Raw genomic sequence first — 17,426 nt, forward strand, 5'->3', positions numbered from 1 at the left:
CCAACAACTTTGCTGTTACCCACCTTTAAATGCCGCATCCTAACAAGGGACACCTGGTGCCAAGCCCTGCCTCACACAGCAGCTTCTCCTGACAAGCTGATGACACCCCTGGAGGGACTGATCCAGTCCTCCCTGCCCTCAGCCCCTTTCCCGAGGGCCTGCCCCAGGGTGGAGCTAAGCAGAGATTATTTTTTGACTCCCAGGTTCAGCCATCCCCCCCACCCCATAGCTACCGGCTGCGATCCCTGGACAAATATATTCCCACTTGGCATGAAAAGGCTGCGGTGGCATTTGAGGGCTGAGTGAGCCCCACAGCACCCTTTTGCCCCTTGTCATCCCTACCCCTCACCCTGGGGAGAGGGACCCCACCCGTGGCTTACAACATCCCTGTGCCACAAGAGGGCACGTCAAGCTCACAGATGACATTGCCCAAAAATAGCAACCAGCCAAGCAGAGCTCACGGGGGATAGGATATACTGGGAAGGGTGGGTTAGAGGGGGAAAATGCACTCAGGCTCATTCACACTGCTGTACACAGACCTTGGTGATTGCCAGCAGGTCAAAAAGGTCCCTGGGGAGTCAGAGGCTTTGGAAAGAGCAGACTCGCAGCTTTCCCAGTCCCATGATGGTAATTCTCCCCATAGCTAAAGCCCATTATTTTAAGATCTCTGGGTCTCCAGGCAGCTCTTCACACGGAGCTTTCAGTTCTTGGACCACAGACTGCATAACGCTGGAGGTGTCACTGTCCCACACCAGGTCCGTGATGCTGTTATTCTCCTGATTTCTTACTCACTTGCTTCTTTTTTCTTCTTTGTTTTGCTTCAAGCCATTTTTCCCAGTTCTCAAGGCTGTGTTTTACCAAGGATCAGTGATTGCCCATCCGTTCACATCCCTAAGAAAAATCCCTTTCCAGTCCATACCTACCTCTTCTAGGTGGTAGCTGACCATCTACCTGTTAGCTCAGCCTTAAATGACCCATCCTAACAAGGGCCACCTGGTCCCAAGCTCAGGTTCACTCAGCAGCATCTCCTGACGAGCTGAAGACACACTTGACAGCCCCACTCCTGAGACCTGACACACTCAGTATGTGTGTGTCACCCTGTTAGCCTAAAGCCTCTTAGCAGGGGAAAGACTGTATTTATGGGGCCATCGATGGCGTGGCCAGGCTGTTTGGGACCCTGACCAGCTCAGGGTGCAGCCTGTCCCCCAAGCAACCTCCCAGAGCACCCATGCAGAGCAACCTGCAGCTGCAGCATCCCAAAAAGACTGCCAACCCTCTGCGGAGACCCTCGGACCCTATTTCCCGCATCCCCCACCAGACGACTGACAGATGCAAAGATGTTAACGGTGGTGTGCATAGCGATTGTGGTTAGATTTTATTGGTTTTTTTGTTGCTTTTTTTTTTTTTAACCCATATTATTGTTATAATACAAAATATACAGACTGGAGATGCCAAGCGGGTTGTGGGTCACCATGCCCCGGAGTGGGGGGGTGGGGGTGGGGGGTCACACCATGCGACCTGCAGCGTGAGGGAGGAGGCAGCATCTGCTCCGTGTGGCCGGTGGGTACCCCAGAGAGCCTGGGAAGAGGGAGGACTGGGGGGGAAGGAGACGGGAGGGGTAAGGATCGGGATACCTGCCCTCCCACCCTTGGGAGACTGCAAGTGGGAGCTCAGCCCCACGGCAAACCCAAGGAACAGGACTTGTGAGATGAACGATGTGTTGAATGAACCTAAAAAAAACCGCATCATTTCTGCAGGGGCTGGGCCAGGGACAGTCCTGCTGGGGAGCAGCCCCGTAGCTTCAGCTCAGGGCCCTGGGGGGGGCTGTTTCTAATGGCTCCGACACCAGGGGCTTGGCCTGGGTCTGGGGCCTGGCCCAGCATGGGTACTGGCCTTGCTCACCCCCGCCCCATTGATCCCAGATGCCGCAGCTCAGGCCAGCCCTGGCTGCCCTTGTCTGCTAAGGATGCGGAGGCTGGAGCAGCAGAGCTAGGGGCTGCTGGGGCCAGGTACGTTCCCAAGGCCTGTGGGATTGCACAGAGGGGCTTCTGGGGTTGGCATGGGGTCATTAGCCCATGGGCATCACTGTCCCAGCTACAACTCGGAGGGATACGTGAGCAGGACAGGTCAGCCTGCACACACACAGCTCTGAGGAGCTGGTGGTGACAAAGACGTGGGGAGCCCCAGGGTGCTGGCTCCACCCCTGGGGTCCCCAGGCTGGCTCTCTCATGGCCGTGCCAGGAGAAAGGGCTGAGCCCACCTCCCCCGAGGTGACTCGCCAGCCCGCCGGCAGCACAGCAACGACTCCTGGCTGGCCCCAGCCTTGACTTTCTCCCCAGGGAGCTGCCAGCTCAGCCATGTCCCCAGCACAGGGCTCTGCCTGTTGGGGCCACCTCTCTGCCCCATTGCTCGCTCCCTGGCTCCCCAGGCAGCAGGTGGGCTGGGACGGGTCAGGGCACGGAAGCAGGGGAAGGTCATCAGCAAACGATGCTGCGTGGCCATGACGCCTAAAGGCCGGGGTGGCCGCCAGAGCCCGGCACACCTCCCTCCTCCATGTGTCCCCATATCCTGGCCGCCCTGTCCTCACTGGCTGCCCTGCCCACAGGGAGGGGTGGGAAGGGTGTCTCTCCACTGGAGCCTCAAAGTGGGTCCCTGAGGTCCCCTGTGTGCCAGCACCCCAAACTCAAGGGACAGGGGCTGAGGTTGTAGCTCTCCCAGCCCAGCATCCTCCATCCTGGGGGACCAGTGCCACAAGAAAGCACCTTTAGTCTCCCCTCTCCCCATGTCAGGATGGACCTCCTAGGTCTAACTGGGCCCCCTGGGATCAGAGGCTACCCCCCACATCTCATACAGCGATGAACCCCGAGTGCCTGTGTGGCTGCCTTCTCCAGGCACAGCCCCTCTGCCCACCCACCGGCCCAGGGGCTGGGCAAGGAGGGTGGCCAGTGGCTCATGGCCGACATGCCATCCATGCTCCCCGCAGCAGGGCACAGCTGGGGCAGGGGAGGAAGCCGAGGCACTGGCGCCCATTGCAAGACTTTATTGGTTTCTAGACAGCATCGCTGGAGGGTTTGGGCTGGAGCTGGGGCTGGGGGCTCCCAGGGCTGGGGAGGGTCAGGGGTGGGGGAGCCATGGCTGCACGGGGTGCTGTGCATGTGGGAAGCCTCTATTGCAGCCCGAGACTGCGGCTTCCCTGCCAGGAAGGGGTGCAGGGAGGTCCATCCGGGCCAAACGCTCGCCCCGTGCCAGGCGTGCCCACGCTCCAATGTCCAGGAGCACCTGCTTGGGGTCCCCCGAGGAAAGCAGAGCCAGCCCAGAGGGAAGGGAAGATCCCACCGCTGACCACATCTCTGGGAAGGGAGGCTCCTTCCTGTGGGGGTGTCTGTGCAGCCGGCAGAGAGAAGGCTCAAAGGAAAAGTCGAGAGAGAAGCAAATTCTGGGCCCAGTGGCAGGAGAGCTCAGCTGGAGGCAGGTCCGGGAGCTAAATCACGTTGTCAAAGAGCTGCATGGACCGCATGATGTTCTCATCCTGCAAGAAGGAGGTGGGGAACAGGTGGGTTGGGCACAGAGCAGTAACCTGGGCAGCTCCCCCCAAACCTGCCTTTATCCTCGTGGCAGCTCTGTCCCCCTGGACAAGAGTCCCAGGGATTACAGGCAGTTTCCAAGCCCTACTGAGATGCACAGCTCTCATCCGCACAAAGATACCAGCATGGATATGGTTCCCAAAGGAGAGCCCCAGCCTTGCTCCTTGGAGACCTGCCTTCACCCCCTCTCTGCCAGGAGACCAGTGAGGGGACAGAGGTCCCCAAGGGACAGGGAGGTGGCCCAGCCCCAGAGCAGTGCTGCTGGTAGCTTTACCTTCTGGCAGGACTCCAGGAACTCCTCGATTGTCACCACGCCATCCTTGTTTCGGTCCATTTTCTGCAGACAAGCACAGCACGGAGGGCATGGCAGCGAGAGCTCCAGCCCCAGGGAGAGCCCAGCACTACCTGCCTGGGTCCCACAGGGGCTGGACACAGCGCACCCCTGCCCCAGCCATCCCCAAGCACCCAGCAGGACCAGGATGTCTCCCTGGCTCCAGCACAGCCCTGCTTCATCCCCAGTGCGTGTTTTCTCCTGCACCATGCCACGTTTTGGGCAGCCACCGGCTCTGTGCTGGAGCTCTGCTTCCCCAGGACATGCTCGGCTCACCTGGAAGAAGTTCTCCACATGTTCCCGGGGTGCTTCCTCCCGCATGGCTGGGTAGGTGTACTTGCCCATCATGTCATAGATGGACTTCATGATGTCCAGCATTTCCTGGAGGGAAGGGGGTTGCAGGGTCAACATGGGGCTCTGCCTCTGTCTAGTCCCCAACCCACACCCTTTTAGTGATGCTCCTGAAGGACCTGTGGGGTTCTCACGCACGTTTCTGCCAGCTCCGTGCATGGTGTGGGGCCATGTGTGTGTGCCTGCAGGTGCGATGGAGACCCAAAGCATTACACCTTTCATCCACCCCAGAGACACACCAGTGCCAGGAGGGACCTGTTTGCAAAGCTGAGCTCAGTAATTATTGACCCCTGCCAGCTCTTCTCCAGAGCTCAGCCAATGCCCCTGAGTCCTGCCCTCAACCCTGTTGGGCACAGACCTGCGCTGGCCCCAGGTACCAGCCCAGACCCCCCCATCCCACCTCTTTGGTGATGCAGCCATCTTTGTTCAGGTCGTAGAGGTTGAAGGCCCAGTTCAGGCGATCATCAATGGTGCCCCGCAGGATGATGGACAGCCCAGACACAAAGTCCTGCAAGGATGGACAAGGCAGGCGGATGGGTGTTACAGCTACAAAGGGTTTCATGGACACAGAAGGCAGAACCTTGCTTGTCCCTCCCACAGAGGGAGAACTCAGACCCAAGGCAGATATGCCCCAGAGCTGACAAGGGAAACGTTGAGTATCAAAAAGAGCCTGGGGAAAATCGATTGCTTGTCCCCAAATATGTCCCACACTAGTTCTTTGGGTCACAGCACCCAAGAGGACAACATGCATTGGGACCTGCTGTTCAGCCAAAGCCTGAACAAGATGCAGCCATGGCTGTGCCTGCCAGTCTGGGTACCTACAAGACACTAGCCAGAAAATATAGGAAGCCCCCTTTTTTGTTGCTTTTCACTGTTTTTCCGCTGCCTCTGTGAATTTAATAAGTGCCACCAGCCCCTGGGAAGCTCTTCATCCATCTGCAACAGCAACACTGCTCAGCCCAGCCTGTGGTACCTGAAGGGACGTGCCCTCCCTGCCCCACTGCCATCCCCTCCTCGGCCACAGCTCACCTCAAAGCTGACGGAGCCATCGTGGTCAGTGTCGAAGGCGTTGAAGAGGAAGGTGGCGTACGTGCTAGAGTCTGCGGGGAGACCGACAGTGTGAGGGGGTGTTGTGTGACCCCCCGCCCTGCGGAGGCACCCCTGCGGGGCATGGGGATGGGGGCAGGCACTCACCTCCCTGCGGGAAGAACTGTGAGTAGATCTGCTTGAAGTTTTCTTCATTGACGATGCCGCTCGGGCACTCCTGCCAGGGCAAGCCACATTGTCACCTCCCCATTGTGGGGAGGGGCCGAGCATCCCCCTAAATCCCTGTGGCTCCCTTGCCTTGCCCCCTGGCCCTGCACTGCCTGGTGGGGTGGCTGGCAAGGCTGTGTGGAGCATCTCCCTGATTTTGTGGGCTGCACCCCTCGCTGGAGGGGCTCTGCATACCAGGCACCCAGGGAGGAGGCTCTCTGCACCAAAGGGATGGAGCACAGGGTCAGGCCACCCCACTGAGCTCCCTGGAAGTGGAATCAGGCCATAGCCTGATAGAAACTTCAACCCCAAGGTCCCGAAAACCCCAGGCACCACTGGGCGCAAAGCATCCTCCGAGCTGGACGTTACAGCGGGGGGAGGCTAGCAAAGCTGGTCGAGGGGTACTCACATTCTTGAAGCCTCGGTAGAGGACCTGCAGCTCTTTGCGGGTGAACTTGGTCTGCTCCTGGAGCTGCTCCAGCCCCTCGGGGCGGTGGCAGACGGTGGAGAGCTCAAACTCATCCTCAACGCTGTCTGCAAGGAACCCAGGGGAAGAGAGGGCAGCTGAGGCCAGCACCGTCCTGCATGCCCTGCTGTGCTGGGGGGCAGGAGATGCACCTTGCACAGCACACCCCATCCATGGTGACACATTTTTGGGGTACCCTGCTCAGCCAGAGTTGGGCATATGCCAGCAGGGGACACTCAGAGACACCCTGGGGGCAGACCAGCAGCTGACACTGGGCAACAGTCCCCCCAGCCTCCCATACAGCACAGGCTGGGCAGAAGGGGGGCGTGAAAGCCCCCCAGTGCTGAGAGCCCCCCTACCTGCCCTTCTCCTTCCCCTGGCACAGGCATCTGCCCTGCGGAGCCAAGACCCTGGACATCCCGCAGGTGTGTGCTGCACTGGAGCTCGTGTCCAGCAGGAGTGCTGCCCCCCAGAACCTCCAGCCCCAAATGCCCCCCCAGCCTTGTCTAGACCCTGCCCTGCCCCTTGTGCCCCCGCCTTAATCGATGGTTTCTCCCCACCGTCTGGCAAGCTGCACGACCCCAGCCCGCAGCAGCCAGCACCCCCAGATCCCACTGCAACCGAGGGGCTGCGGCCCCACAGCGGTTACCCCCCTCTCTGTGGGGCAGCTCAGCCCTTGCCCCCTCCATACTCACCTCTTCTCCCAGGGGGTATCAGCTCACACCACGGGGCAGGGGATGACCCCAGCCAGGGGCTCGGACTCACCGAGGGGCCAAGCGTAACCAGTGCAGGGCGGGTAGGGGGCTCTGGGCAGCTCTGTGCTCACTCCCTGCTCAGCCCCTTTCACCCCCCCCATCACATCTCCATCTCCAAACTGACACCGAGCTTTGAGCAACAACCCTCCCAGCCCTTAAACCAGCACCAGGAGGGTCCCATTGCCCCGAGGCAGCTCCAAAGCGGGTCTCGCCGCTGAGCATCCTGTGGGAGACGCTCCTGGGAGCTGGAGAGGGGGAAAAACCAGCCTGGAAGCAGGCAAGGAGAGAAGTGGTTGTAGAGCCCATCGGATCGCACCCCTCCGGGGCAGGGCTGATCCTGACAGTCCCAGCCTCAGCACAGCGGGGTGGCAGAGGCATCCCTTTCCCGCGGGCAGGGCCAGGGCGGAGGGCAGGCAGCAACACTGCTGGGGACACACACACACAAAGGCAAGAAGAAGCACTTGCTTTCGCTGAGCGAGGGGATGGATTTGGGCCGGCAGCAGGGCAGCAGTTTGAGGAATCGCTGCTTCAGCGCTTTTTTAGTTTGGCCCGGCGGGTTGCCTGGAAGAAAGAAGGAGTCACCAAGCAGAAGAAGAGTTAACGGAGCAGCGGCCCCCGGACCCGGTGGGCAGCGGGGTTGGGCACCCGGCACAGGGCGAGCGGGGCCGGAGGCAGCACATGCAGCGCGACGCCGGAGGAGCAGGAAGGCGAAGCCCAGCCCAGGCTCTGCTCGGCCTTTCTGCTTCATCCCAGGACAAACCCAGCACTGGAGTTTTCCTCCTGGGGAAGGAAGGGGGTGACAAAAGGGCAACCCTGCTGGGCTACTCACACCCAGCACCTCTGCACAAACCCCCCATTGCAACGTGTCGGGGTGTGCTGGAGACATCCAGCAGCCCAGAGACCCAGGAGATGGCAGGGCTACCCTTTAGCCTGGAGGCCAAATACCCGCTCTCTGGGATCCTCCCCTCCCCAAGGGGCTATGCAGGGAGGCAGGGCAGGATGGAGCCCAAGAACCAGCCTGTGGCTGAGACAGGGCTTTGCATCCTCCCCAGAGCTCTGGGCTGGGTTTGATCCTGCTGGCAGCCGACGGCTGAACGCGAAGCATGCACCGAACCCAGCCATGCAGCCCAGACTGCAGCGTGCACCCCCACCCCAGCGTGGCACTGGGATCCCAGCCCAGGGCTCTGCTTCGAGACAGCCAGAAGGGGAACAGGGCTCAGGGCTTTGCCTCGGCCAGGCTATGGGGGCAGGGTGAGGGGCTCACCATGTCAGCCTGGCCCGTAGCCATGGCTTCCAAGTGGCTCTGCATAAACAGCAAGCCCCCTCGCTGCACAGACCTTCCCCCCCCAACCCTATTCCCCCATCTGGACCACAGTGGCTTTGCTCAGCCCCATCTCTCCCTGCTGGCGCTGCCCCATGGCTGCAGACCCACTCCCTCCCTTCCCACAGTGTCTCAAGCCAGCAAACTCAGCGCAGGACTAAGGCTGCAGGCAGGGAGGGGGATGAAGGCCATGCCGGGCTCCAGCCCCCAAAGGTAGGCAGAGAGCGGCACGGGGCACCGACGGGATGAAAAGTGCAAAGTCCCTTTGGGGATGTGCTGTCACAGCATTTGATCCAAGCGCCCTGGACATTTGCAGGCAGCAGGTCACAATGCCTGCGCGCCCTGAGCCCTGGTTTTGGGGTGGTTTCTCTAGGGGGGTAGCAGATGGGGCTTCTCCAGCAGCTTTCTCAGCCTTGTGGGGCTGAGCTGAGCCCTGGGGGCTGGGGAAATAGTGCTGCTTGGTACCCAGATCCAATGCCCAGAGGAAGACCTGGGTCTGCAGGCAGCTCCATCACCCTGGGGCGATGGAGAACAGCTCCAGGAGGTCATTGTCCCACAAAGCCACTCAGAGAAGGCAAACTTGTCCCCAGGGAAACAGCATCCACAGTAGGGTGCCAGTGACACACAAATGCACAGGGATGCACGAATGCACCCCCTGGCATTTGTCACAGGGTGACAGAGGCAAGGGTGAGGGCCAGGATCTTGGTGCTGGCAGCACAGCCTGGCCCCTGTCTGCTCTGGGGTTTGCGGGCAGGTGAGGAATGAGGCTTTCTCCTTCCTAGAAGCAGGCATCAGTTGTGCCTAAAACATGATTTCAGCCCAGCTACTTTTCCAGGACTTTAATTTGCAAAGGGAAAGGGAAATTGCACCTTTCAGCCTTCCAAGGATGCCCTGGGGCCAGGTCCCTCCGGCAGAGCCGAACTATGGGAACAGACCTGGGAGGCAGGAGCAGCCCCTTTGCCCAGGGGAAAGGGATGGGACGGGCAGAGCAACAGCCGGCGCCAGGGTGATGGACCAGGGGAGGGAGGGAAACCACACAGCGAGAGAGATGCAACAGAGAGTAAACTGTGGTTGGACTCACAGGGGCAGCAGGTATAGGCACGTGCAGTAGGTCAGGTCAGGTGCAAGTTACACTTTAGTTTGTTATAAAGAAGGAAAAAGAAAAAAAAAATAAAGAACATGGGCGTTTTCTTAAGGAGGAAACTAAAGAGGGCCCGATTTCAGGGGCCCCGGGGCAGGGGAGGGAGCACGTTCAGCACATGCAGCTTAACAACAGGAGAGGGGTGACCAGGGATGGGGTTTTGCTGTCCTGGCTTTGGTGCACCCGAGGGCTCTGCTGGGGAGGACGTTCCGTTCTCCTTTCTGTCCCCCAGCATCCATGTGAGCAAGTCCCGGGGCTCCCTCGGCTCCCCTGCACTGGGAAGCAGCTCTGCCCGAAGATGGGGAGCGGAGCCCAGCCATGTGCTGTCCTGCTGAGCACACAGGACACCTGCAGCACAAAGCCCTGTGCCTGCTCTTTTTCCAGATGTCACTCTGTCCTCCACCCCTCTGCAAGAGCCATCAAGTGGCTGGCACAAAACAAGCCAACGGAAAGGGCTGGCAGTGTTTTATCTGCGGCAGGAGGTCTGCCGGGTTAAGTGGCTTGTCGCTTTCCATGCATCACTCCACAGCCCAGCGACTTCAAAACACACTTACACACAAGCAGAGCCTCCATCCTTGGGCAGCACCAAAAGGGGAAGGGTTTTCCCATCCCCACCTCCACATGCTGTTGAAATGTATCCTGGAGGTTGCTGGATACTGGCTCTGAAGGGACCCACAGCAGGTAGATCCCAAACCCCAGCAGTGACCACCACTGGGATGGCCATGGACCACTTTGTATTGAGCCACCAGCAGCTGATGTACCCTTGGGGGCTGGATCCAGCCAGTGCTGCCATGTCGGGGGGTTACACGGTGCTGGGCTGACACCTCTCTTCCCAGGGAGGACCCAAACCTGGTCTGTCTGGTCTCTCTGGTCTCCCCAGAGAGAAAGCAGGACCTGGGGTCAACTCGATGCATAACCATGTCCCTGCCCTCCCCACAGAGCCAAAGCCACCAGTGCCCTGACTGGGGAGGCCAACCCATCCCTTCCACAGCACCCTCCTGCTAGAAAAGACCCTACAATAACAAACCAACAGGCAGTGCCAACCACCTTCCCCACCAGTAACCCATCAATAAACGCATCATCACAATGAGTGAGACCCCTCCCAGTGTCCACAGCTCAGTGCCTGGGCACAGCACCATTCCAGGATGGGAGCAGAGCACCAACAGGCAGAGGGTGGGTCATGCAGCTCCCACAGCCCCTTCTTGGCCCCATGGGGTAACACCAGGTCAGTCGTGAGGTCAGGAGGAGCTGGTACCCCAGGGGCGATCTGCCCTAGCACCATGCCCTAGGAGGAGGGCTGGCAGAAGGCAGCTGGGTGAGAGGACCCCTCTGCCTTTTAAGATGTCCTGGCTGGGAAGCAGGAGGGCAAACCCCAGCCAGTATAGAGCCAGAAGAAGGGGCAGGGCAGGGCCAGGGGAGCATGGGGAAGGGGTCAGCAGTTCCCAGAACATGCTCTTTTCAGTAGAAGAGCCTCCATCCTGTTCCAGAGCATCGTCTTTTCCTGGGAGGCCAGAGGCACATCCCCAAGCTCCCCCTGCCAGGACATGTCTCCGAGTCCATCCAGGCAGTGATGCTCAGCTGCCCCTACCACCTGTGGCTTGTGGTCATCCCTGTGCAGGGCTCAGCTCTGAGCGGGGTCCACCAGCCCCCGGCTCGGCTCCCCCTCTACAGCACCTAGCCTCGGGCAGTGCCACCTCCTGCTCAGGGGGACCACAGATCTCCGGGGTCTGCAATGAAGGCCAGCAGGAGGAAGAGACAGCGAGCTCCCCCGGCCGCCCCAGGGAGGGTCAGGATGGGTCCTGTGAGCAGCAGCTTTGCAAATGACCCTCATTAGTCAGCGGTGACAGAACTGAGCACAGCCAGGGCCAAGGTGCCTGCAGCAGCCGCTGGGGCCAGACAGTCATCCATTAGGGGAATGAAATCACAGCTGGCATCTCCAGGGGCAGAGGACGGACAGAGAGTCCCTGTCCTGGGGGTGGGACAGGGGTGGCCTCAGCCCGGACACCCAGAGCCAGCAGGGCTGGAGGAGCTGTGAGCAGCAAAGCTGCCGTGCAAGACCTGAAGTTCATGGGACAGCAGAGACTCAGAGCTGGGACGCTCCCCAGTGCCAGAGAGGGGAGAGGGGGGATGTGGGCCAGAAGGGCTACAGAGCAGAGTGGGACTCACAGTGGTGCTGTCCCCATTCCCATTCCCAGCCTGTGACAGCGCTCCCAGACAGCCTGGCTGTGCCCAGAGGAGATGTTGGCAGAATAATAATTTTTCAGGCCACACTACATACAAAATTTTGCAAGAAAGGAATGGGATGGGATACACGTACAAAGGCACAGTGGACCTCAGGGACTCCCCAAAAGGAGAAGGTAAGGCCGCAGGACCGGGACAGACATGTGCCACAAAAACCCACTTGCAGGGACACATCCTGCCCTGTTCCCATCACCACCTCCATGGCAGGGACATCTCTGGCAGCAGCAATCGGTGCATCCAAGGTGCCAGAGGAACTGCCCAAGAAATGCCCCAGCAGAGCAGCAGCTCCTCTTGGCTGCAGGCAGCGTGTCCCATCAGAGAGCTGGTGCCCTGCATAGCCATTTCCCAGATATCATCCATACCCTCCCCAGTAAGGCACATGTACGAAGCCTGGATATGCCTCAGCCACAGCCCAGGCAGCTCAGGGACATCCTCCATCACAAGGGGGTTGAAAGCACCTCCTGGGCTCAGTGGCCTCCTCCCCTCCCTCTGTTCAGTCACTAATTGCTCCTCTGATCACTCCTAGCCGCACATCACCCCATCACAGCTCCCAACCCCGGGATCTGGCCGCCAGAGGGGATGCGATCTGCAGCCCCTTCATCTGGCAGCATCCCCAGCACCAGCCAGAAGGCAGAGGGCTTGGGGGCAAGAAAAAAAAACAACCCTAAATCGCACTCATGCACAGTCTGTTGGCAGCGCTTGTCTGAGCCGGGACTGTCCGTGGCAGAGCCGAGGACAGCAGCAAAAGCAGACAAGCCAGCTGCACCGTGCAGTGCTCTGCACTCCCGCCCTCGCCAGGCACAACCAACAGGTCCCACATCCCTTGTTCCGACGCATTCCGAGTCCTCTTGCCTGGCCACATCCAGCCTTGTCCTTAGCACCCACCTGCCAAGCCAGGGAGCTCAGCACCCACGGCAGCCCCTTCCCTCCCCAACCCTGGCACAACCCCACAGGGAGGGTGAAGGGGCCGGGGGCTCCAGCCTCTTTTAGCCATGCTCCCCCCGTAGCCACCAGCTCCTGCGGCAGCAGGGAAAGCTTTGTCCTGCATCACTCCACATCCATCCCTCCCTGCCCCCAGCTCCCACCCCTCTCCCCAGACCCAGTCACCTGCAGCCCTTTTCCCCATCATCTGACAAAGCCTGGCTCCCTGCATTCCAAAGCCACCAGACTCCAACACCCCAGACAGTCCCAGGCCCCCAGCACCCCACACAGCACTGCACCCCAATGCCCTGAGATATTCCCACCCCAACAGCCCTCATACCCTTGCACCCCAGTGCCCTCTAAGCACCCTAACACTCCCAAACACCCCCGACCCCAACCTCCAGACACCCTCACTTCCCCAGCTCCCTACACCCTAATGCTGCCAGACACCCTCCCATACCCTAATGTCCCCCTAAAATGCCCCAAAACACACTAATCCTTCCAAGTCTCCCTCAAGCACCCTGCAGCCCCTCGGACGGGAAATGAGGAGCACCTCCACCACAACTGCCCCATCCCATCGCAACCCCATCCCCATCCCCCTGTCCCACCTCCACTGGCCAGGTCGATGATGCCCAGGACATGGAGTAGCTTGAGGCTGGAGCAGAGCAGCAGGATGATGCCCACCGTTTGCAGCCCCTGCAGATCCCAGGGTGCCCCAGCAACCGACATCCCCTAGACGTGCAGCCCCAGCAGGCAGCTGGTCTGGCAGTAACAGACCCAGCAAGGGAGGAGAGGGGAGGGCAGGGGAGGAGAGACCTGCCTTGGCCCTCCCTCTTCCCGCCCCAGCACCCTCTGGGGTCCCTCAGGGCACCCAGGCTGCAGGGGAACTGAGAGCCCATGCATATGCCCAAGGGACTTAGGGGCCAGCTCTCACCCCAGTTCCCCCGGGGAACCTCACTGTTGTCACTCTGCACCTACACAGCCTGGCACGGGCACCCCGCAGCCCCCGAAAGCTGTGGAGGGGTGCAGAGCTGGCACCAATGGGTGCGTGGAGGAGGCTCAGCTGCCCCCGGTTCCCACCCCAACAGCACCATGTGGTGGCACCGACCCTGCAGCTCAATCACTCACAGTCCCCCAGGACACTGCTGCCACCCAGCCCAACGCAGCACCTCCGCCCCATCCCAGGCCACCAAACCTGTCCCCCAGCAATGCCGCCACCCTGCATGCACCCACAACACAGCACAAGGAGCTCCCAGCCTCAGGGCTCAGACTTGTCCACTGATCACCTCCATGGACACCTGCCATCCGCACCTCTTCCCTCTGCACCTGCTGGGGGAACATCTGCATCTCTCCACACAGCAAGTAAGTCACAGCCATCTGCAAGATCCGTGGCATGTAGAGGAGCTGCAGCCGGGGGCTGCCAGCCCGGGGTACTTTGCTTGCTGCTGGAGGGAAATGCACCCCATTCCACTCCGGGGTGCTCCCTGGAGGGAGGGCAGCGTGGCAGGGCGGCCAGCCAGGGTGGGGGTTCTCTGCACCCCATCCAAAGCCCTGCCTCGTGGGCAGCAGGGCAGAGACCCCAGCCTGGCAGTAGTGGTTATTAGAAAGTCTCTTTGAGCTAGTTTTCCACGCATCTGTCCCCTAAAAACTGCTTCTGATCTGGCCACCCCCTGCTCCAGCAGCACAGCAAGCCCCAGGGCAGTGGCCCATGGGGAACGAGACATTTCCCTGCATCCCTGGGAGGGGATGCTGAAGCCAAGCACGGACAGCATGTGGGACCTCCTGCTGCCTGCACTCTGGGGACCACAACCACACAGAGCCCTGGCCAGGGCACCTCTATTCCCACCTGTGCCCAGTCCAGGGGTCTAATCCTGCCCCTTGCAAGGGAGAGGTGAAAGAGACCCTGTTGAGCTCTCACAGCACCCTGCAGCCCAACACAAGCCTATGCTAGAGAGCCCCAGGCCGGCTTCAAGCCAGACCTTCCCATTGGACTCTGAGGTTTCATCCTCCACCAGCAGAGCAGGGCTGCAAAGAAGGGTTGTCTCAACAGGTTCCCTTACTCTCTAGCTTTATTGCTTTTTCTCCAGTCTGCAATTTTCTCACCTCCCTGTGGCTGAGCGATCTCCCTGCCCTTCCATCCACTGCCTCAGAGCATGTCCCTGGGGCAAGACAGAGCAGAGTGGGGTCCCTGCTCCATGTCCGGCCAGGTCCCCTTGCTCCCCTCTCCAGGCACATCAGCAACAGAAAGAACAAGCCAGGCCACAGGGAATTGGGAGAGAAGCAATGTGAAAAGTGATTAACGCGAGGCCGGCGGCAGAAGAGATTCAACAAGCTAATTACGTCTGGCTGGGCTGAGCGGGACGTGACACCACGCAGTGTCAGGGTTGGCGGGGTGCGTGCCACGGGCGCTGTGGTCCTCGGGGAGCTCAGTGCTGGGAGAGCTGCCCTGCCCTGGCTCCAGCCGCAAGGGTCACAGCCAAGAGCCAAGGAACCAGGGCCAAGTCCCCTTCTCCCCCAGCTTCACCCTCTCCAGGCAGGGTGAGAGCACAGCCCATCCTGTGCCCACGCTGATAACCAGGGCTGATGTCCCTGGGTGTGGAACATGTGGAAGATGCTCCACAGGGGGGAGCGTAAGGTCCCCAGCAGACCTTCTTCTCTAAGACCCCAGGATGTGGCCCAGCTACAGCATGCCTCGGTGTGTAAGGCCATGCCGGGATGCAAACCCGGAGCCTGGCCATGACTATCAATCACACACCTCTGCCCCTTCCCCTCCCGCTTTGCAAGCCCTCACCATAAGCCAGCAGCTCTCTTCTGATTCAGCCACCAAACCCTGCCTAGCTCCACAGCCAGCTGAAAAACCTGCCAGCCCTTGGCAAAGGAAAGGGAAGGGTTAAACCCCCTGTGCACGGGAAAATCCCTGGTGCACCCCACCCCAGGGAACCCCAAGCTTCAACCTGGAGCACCTGAAGCTGTCCCACACCGGATTTCGATGTTCTGAGATCTACCCCACCCACAGCCAGCTTGCCTTGACCTCTTGGGTCTGTCAAACCCACCAGGCTGGATAATGCCCTGAGCCCAGGGACCCCTGGCACCACACACCAAAGGGCTGGTCCCTCCCGCAGCCAAGATGCTGCGCTCCTGCCAAAGGGGTTCCTGGAAAGCAGGAGGAAAGCAGGGCTTGGCACAGGGCTTCACTATCGCCAGTGCCGCAGGGATGCTCATTTGCTCCCTCTCTGGAGGGACCCTCACCCTGAGCCAGTCACCAGGAGGTGGCCATGCTGCTCGCTGCCACCACCCTCCTGCCTGGCATCCTTTGGGGTGCCGGTGGCACCCAGCCGGGCTGCTGCCCCCTCCTCTTTCTCCCCAGACTTTGGAAGGCTTTGGCACCCTCTCCAGCTCTGCTTCCCCCTCCACATCCTCAGCTCTGGGGCAACAGCAGCAGCCTCCCAGGGAAGGCAGGGGCCAGCCCACCCCATGTCAGGGGCTTTCCACGACACCCCCAATCCTGCCTGCCCCATGCACGGACTCTGACCCAGCCGAGGCAGGGACAGCCCTGCCAGCCCTGGGCAGGCACCAATTATCACGCCAATAGCAATCTGCAGCTTCATCTAATATTCATCTGAGGCAGCTCTCCCGCCTTTTACCTCCCGCCCACCCCTCCTCCCAGCCGGGACCGATTGCTCCGCGTTGAATTATTGATGCTGCACTTCAAGAGCCAAAATCAATAGCATTTCTCTTTGCCTGCCCCCTCCTGCGCGCTTGGCCAAAGTGGGCTCTTGGCAAGGGGCTTGGGAGCCCCCCAGGCAGCTTGGCAGCGCATGTGCAGCTCTGCCAGGAGATGTTCAGAGCTGGAGACAGGCACGGTGGCACAAGACACTGGTAGGGTGACGTGGCCCATCAGTGATTAACCAACTGGTAAACAACACCAGCTCTGTCATTGATCACCCCTGGAGCACAGGGCGCCCACGGGAGATGCTCTGACGCTGCTGCCAGACAGCGGCTCTGGCCGTGCCACCAAGGCTGCACGGGATCCGAGGGGGGACAGTGCCAAGGGGACATGGCAAGGGGGCACAGACAACCAGTGCTCCCATCCAAGCCCTTGCGCAGAGGAGGGCCAGCTCCAAATGGAAGGATGGGTCACTCGGGGCCTCATCCAGCTGAGTTTGGGAACCCACAAAGCCTGGAGTTCCCCCACATTGTTCCCCCTCCCCTCCACAGGTCAGACAGGGTCCCACCGCAAGATGCTCCCACCAAACCCTTCCCCAGGGCTAAGGCATTTTTCTGGTCTCCTCTGGAGATGCTCCATCCCCAGACCATCACTGTGGAGGCACAACACTTCCCAGCACACACCGTCCCCAGGAGACCACCAGCACAGCTTGGGCAGAGAGACAGCCACAGGCAGGGGGCCGGCAGGGACAGGGCAGGGAGAGCATGATGTGGCAGCCGGGACAGGGGAAGCACAGCAGGCGGTATCGATGACTCCTGAAGCGAGTGGCGGAGCCCCATGTCCATTAGCAGACCTGAGCCATTAGTATACGGTTTCAGGCTTTTTGCGGTCCCTGGGCTGCCGCTGCCGGCACAGCTGGTAAACAACCCCCAGAGGGGACTCAGCATTTCCCAGCCCCAGACACTGCCTGGGACCTTCCCTGGAGAGCAAAGTCTCCTACCTGCTGCCTCCTGAGCCGAGGGGGTGAGCCACACAACAGCATCTCACTCCCATCCCAACACACAGCCGCTCACCTGCAGGACTCCCCCTGCAGCACCCAGAGCTCCGCTCAACCTCCGCTGATTCCTGCCCCTTGAGCAACACCTTTCCCTCCCCTCCAGGCACCTTTTGGCGATGGGAGCAATTGCTGCCAATCTGGAGCACCTGGGTCCCACTCCCACTGCCACAGCTGGGGCAAATCTCCAGCCAGGCCAGGGGGACCCACAGCTCCCAATCGTGGGACAGGGCAGGCTGTGCCTCCCCATGCTGTATAGTGACACCATGTCCTCCTGGGGACGAGAGAGGACTGGTGGCAAGGCTGGTCCTTCACGGGAGGCAGGCATGCCACCATCCAT

General features: G+C 60.5%; 1 protein-coding gene across 7 annotated transcripts in view; it reads right to left on the reverse strand.

Annotated features, from left to right (window-relative positions):
- Positions 1–1,346: 1,346 nt before the first annotated feature.
- KCNIP2 (potassium voltage-gated channel interacting protein 2) overlaps positions 1,347–17,426 on the reverse strand; it is a 46,946-nt gene continuing 30,866 nt past the window's right edge. For 4 of the 7 annotated variants that reach the window (XM_063337734.1, XM_063337733.1, XM_063337732.1 and 1 more), the window contains exons 2-8: positions 5,930–6,054; positions 5,461–5,530; positions 5,296–5,366; positions 4,667–4,774; positions 4,192–4,296; positions 3,859–3,921; positions 1,349–3,529 (exon numbers count right to left, since the gene is read on the reverse strand). In XM_063337734.1, the coding sequence (XP_063193804.1) occupies positions 3,482–3,529; positions 3,859–3,921; positions 4,192–4,296; positions 4,667–4,774; positions 5,296–5,366; positions 5,461–5,530; positions 5,930–6,054 (590 nt within the window). In that variant the 3' untranslated portion in view covers positions 1,349–3,481. Of the gene's footprint in view, positions 3,530–3,858; positions 3,922–4,191; positions 4,297–4,666; positions 4,775–5,295; positions 5,367–5,460; positions 5,531–5,929; positions 6,055–7,206; positions 9,117–12,973; positions 13,554–17,426 lie in introns of those variants that run through there. The other 3 variants (XM_063337736.1, XM_063337730.1, XM_063337731.1) reach the window with 3 other exon arrangements.

This window comes from Chroicocephalus ridibundus, chromosome 6, assembly GCF_963924245.1.
Source record: "Chroicocephalus ridibundus chromosome 6, bChrRid1.1, whole genome shotgun sequence".
Lineage (NCBI taxonomy): Eukaryota > Metazoa > Chordata > Aves > Charadriiformes > Laridae > Chroicocephalus > Chroicocephalus ridibundus.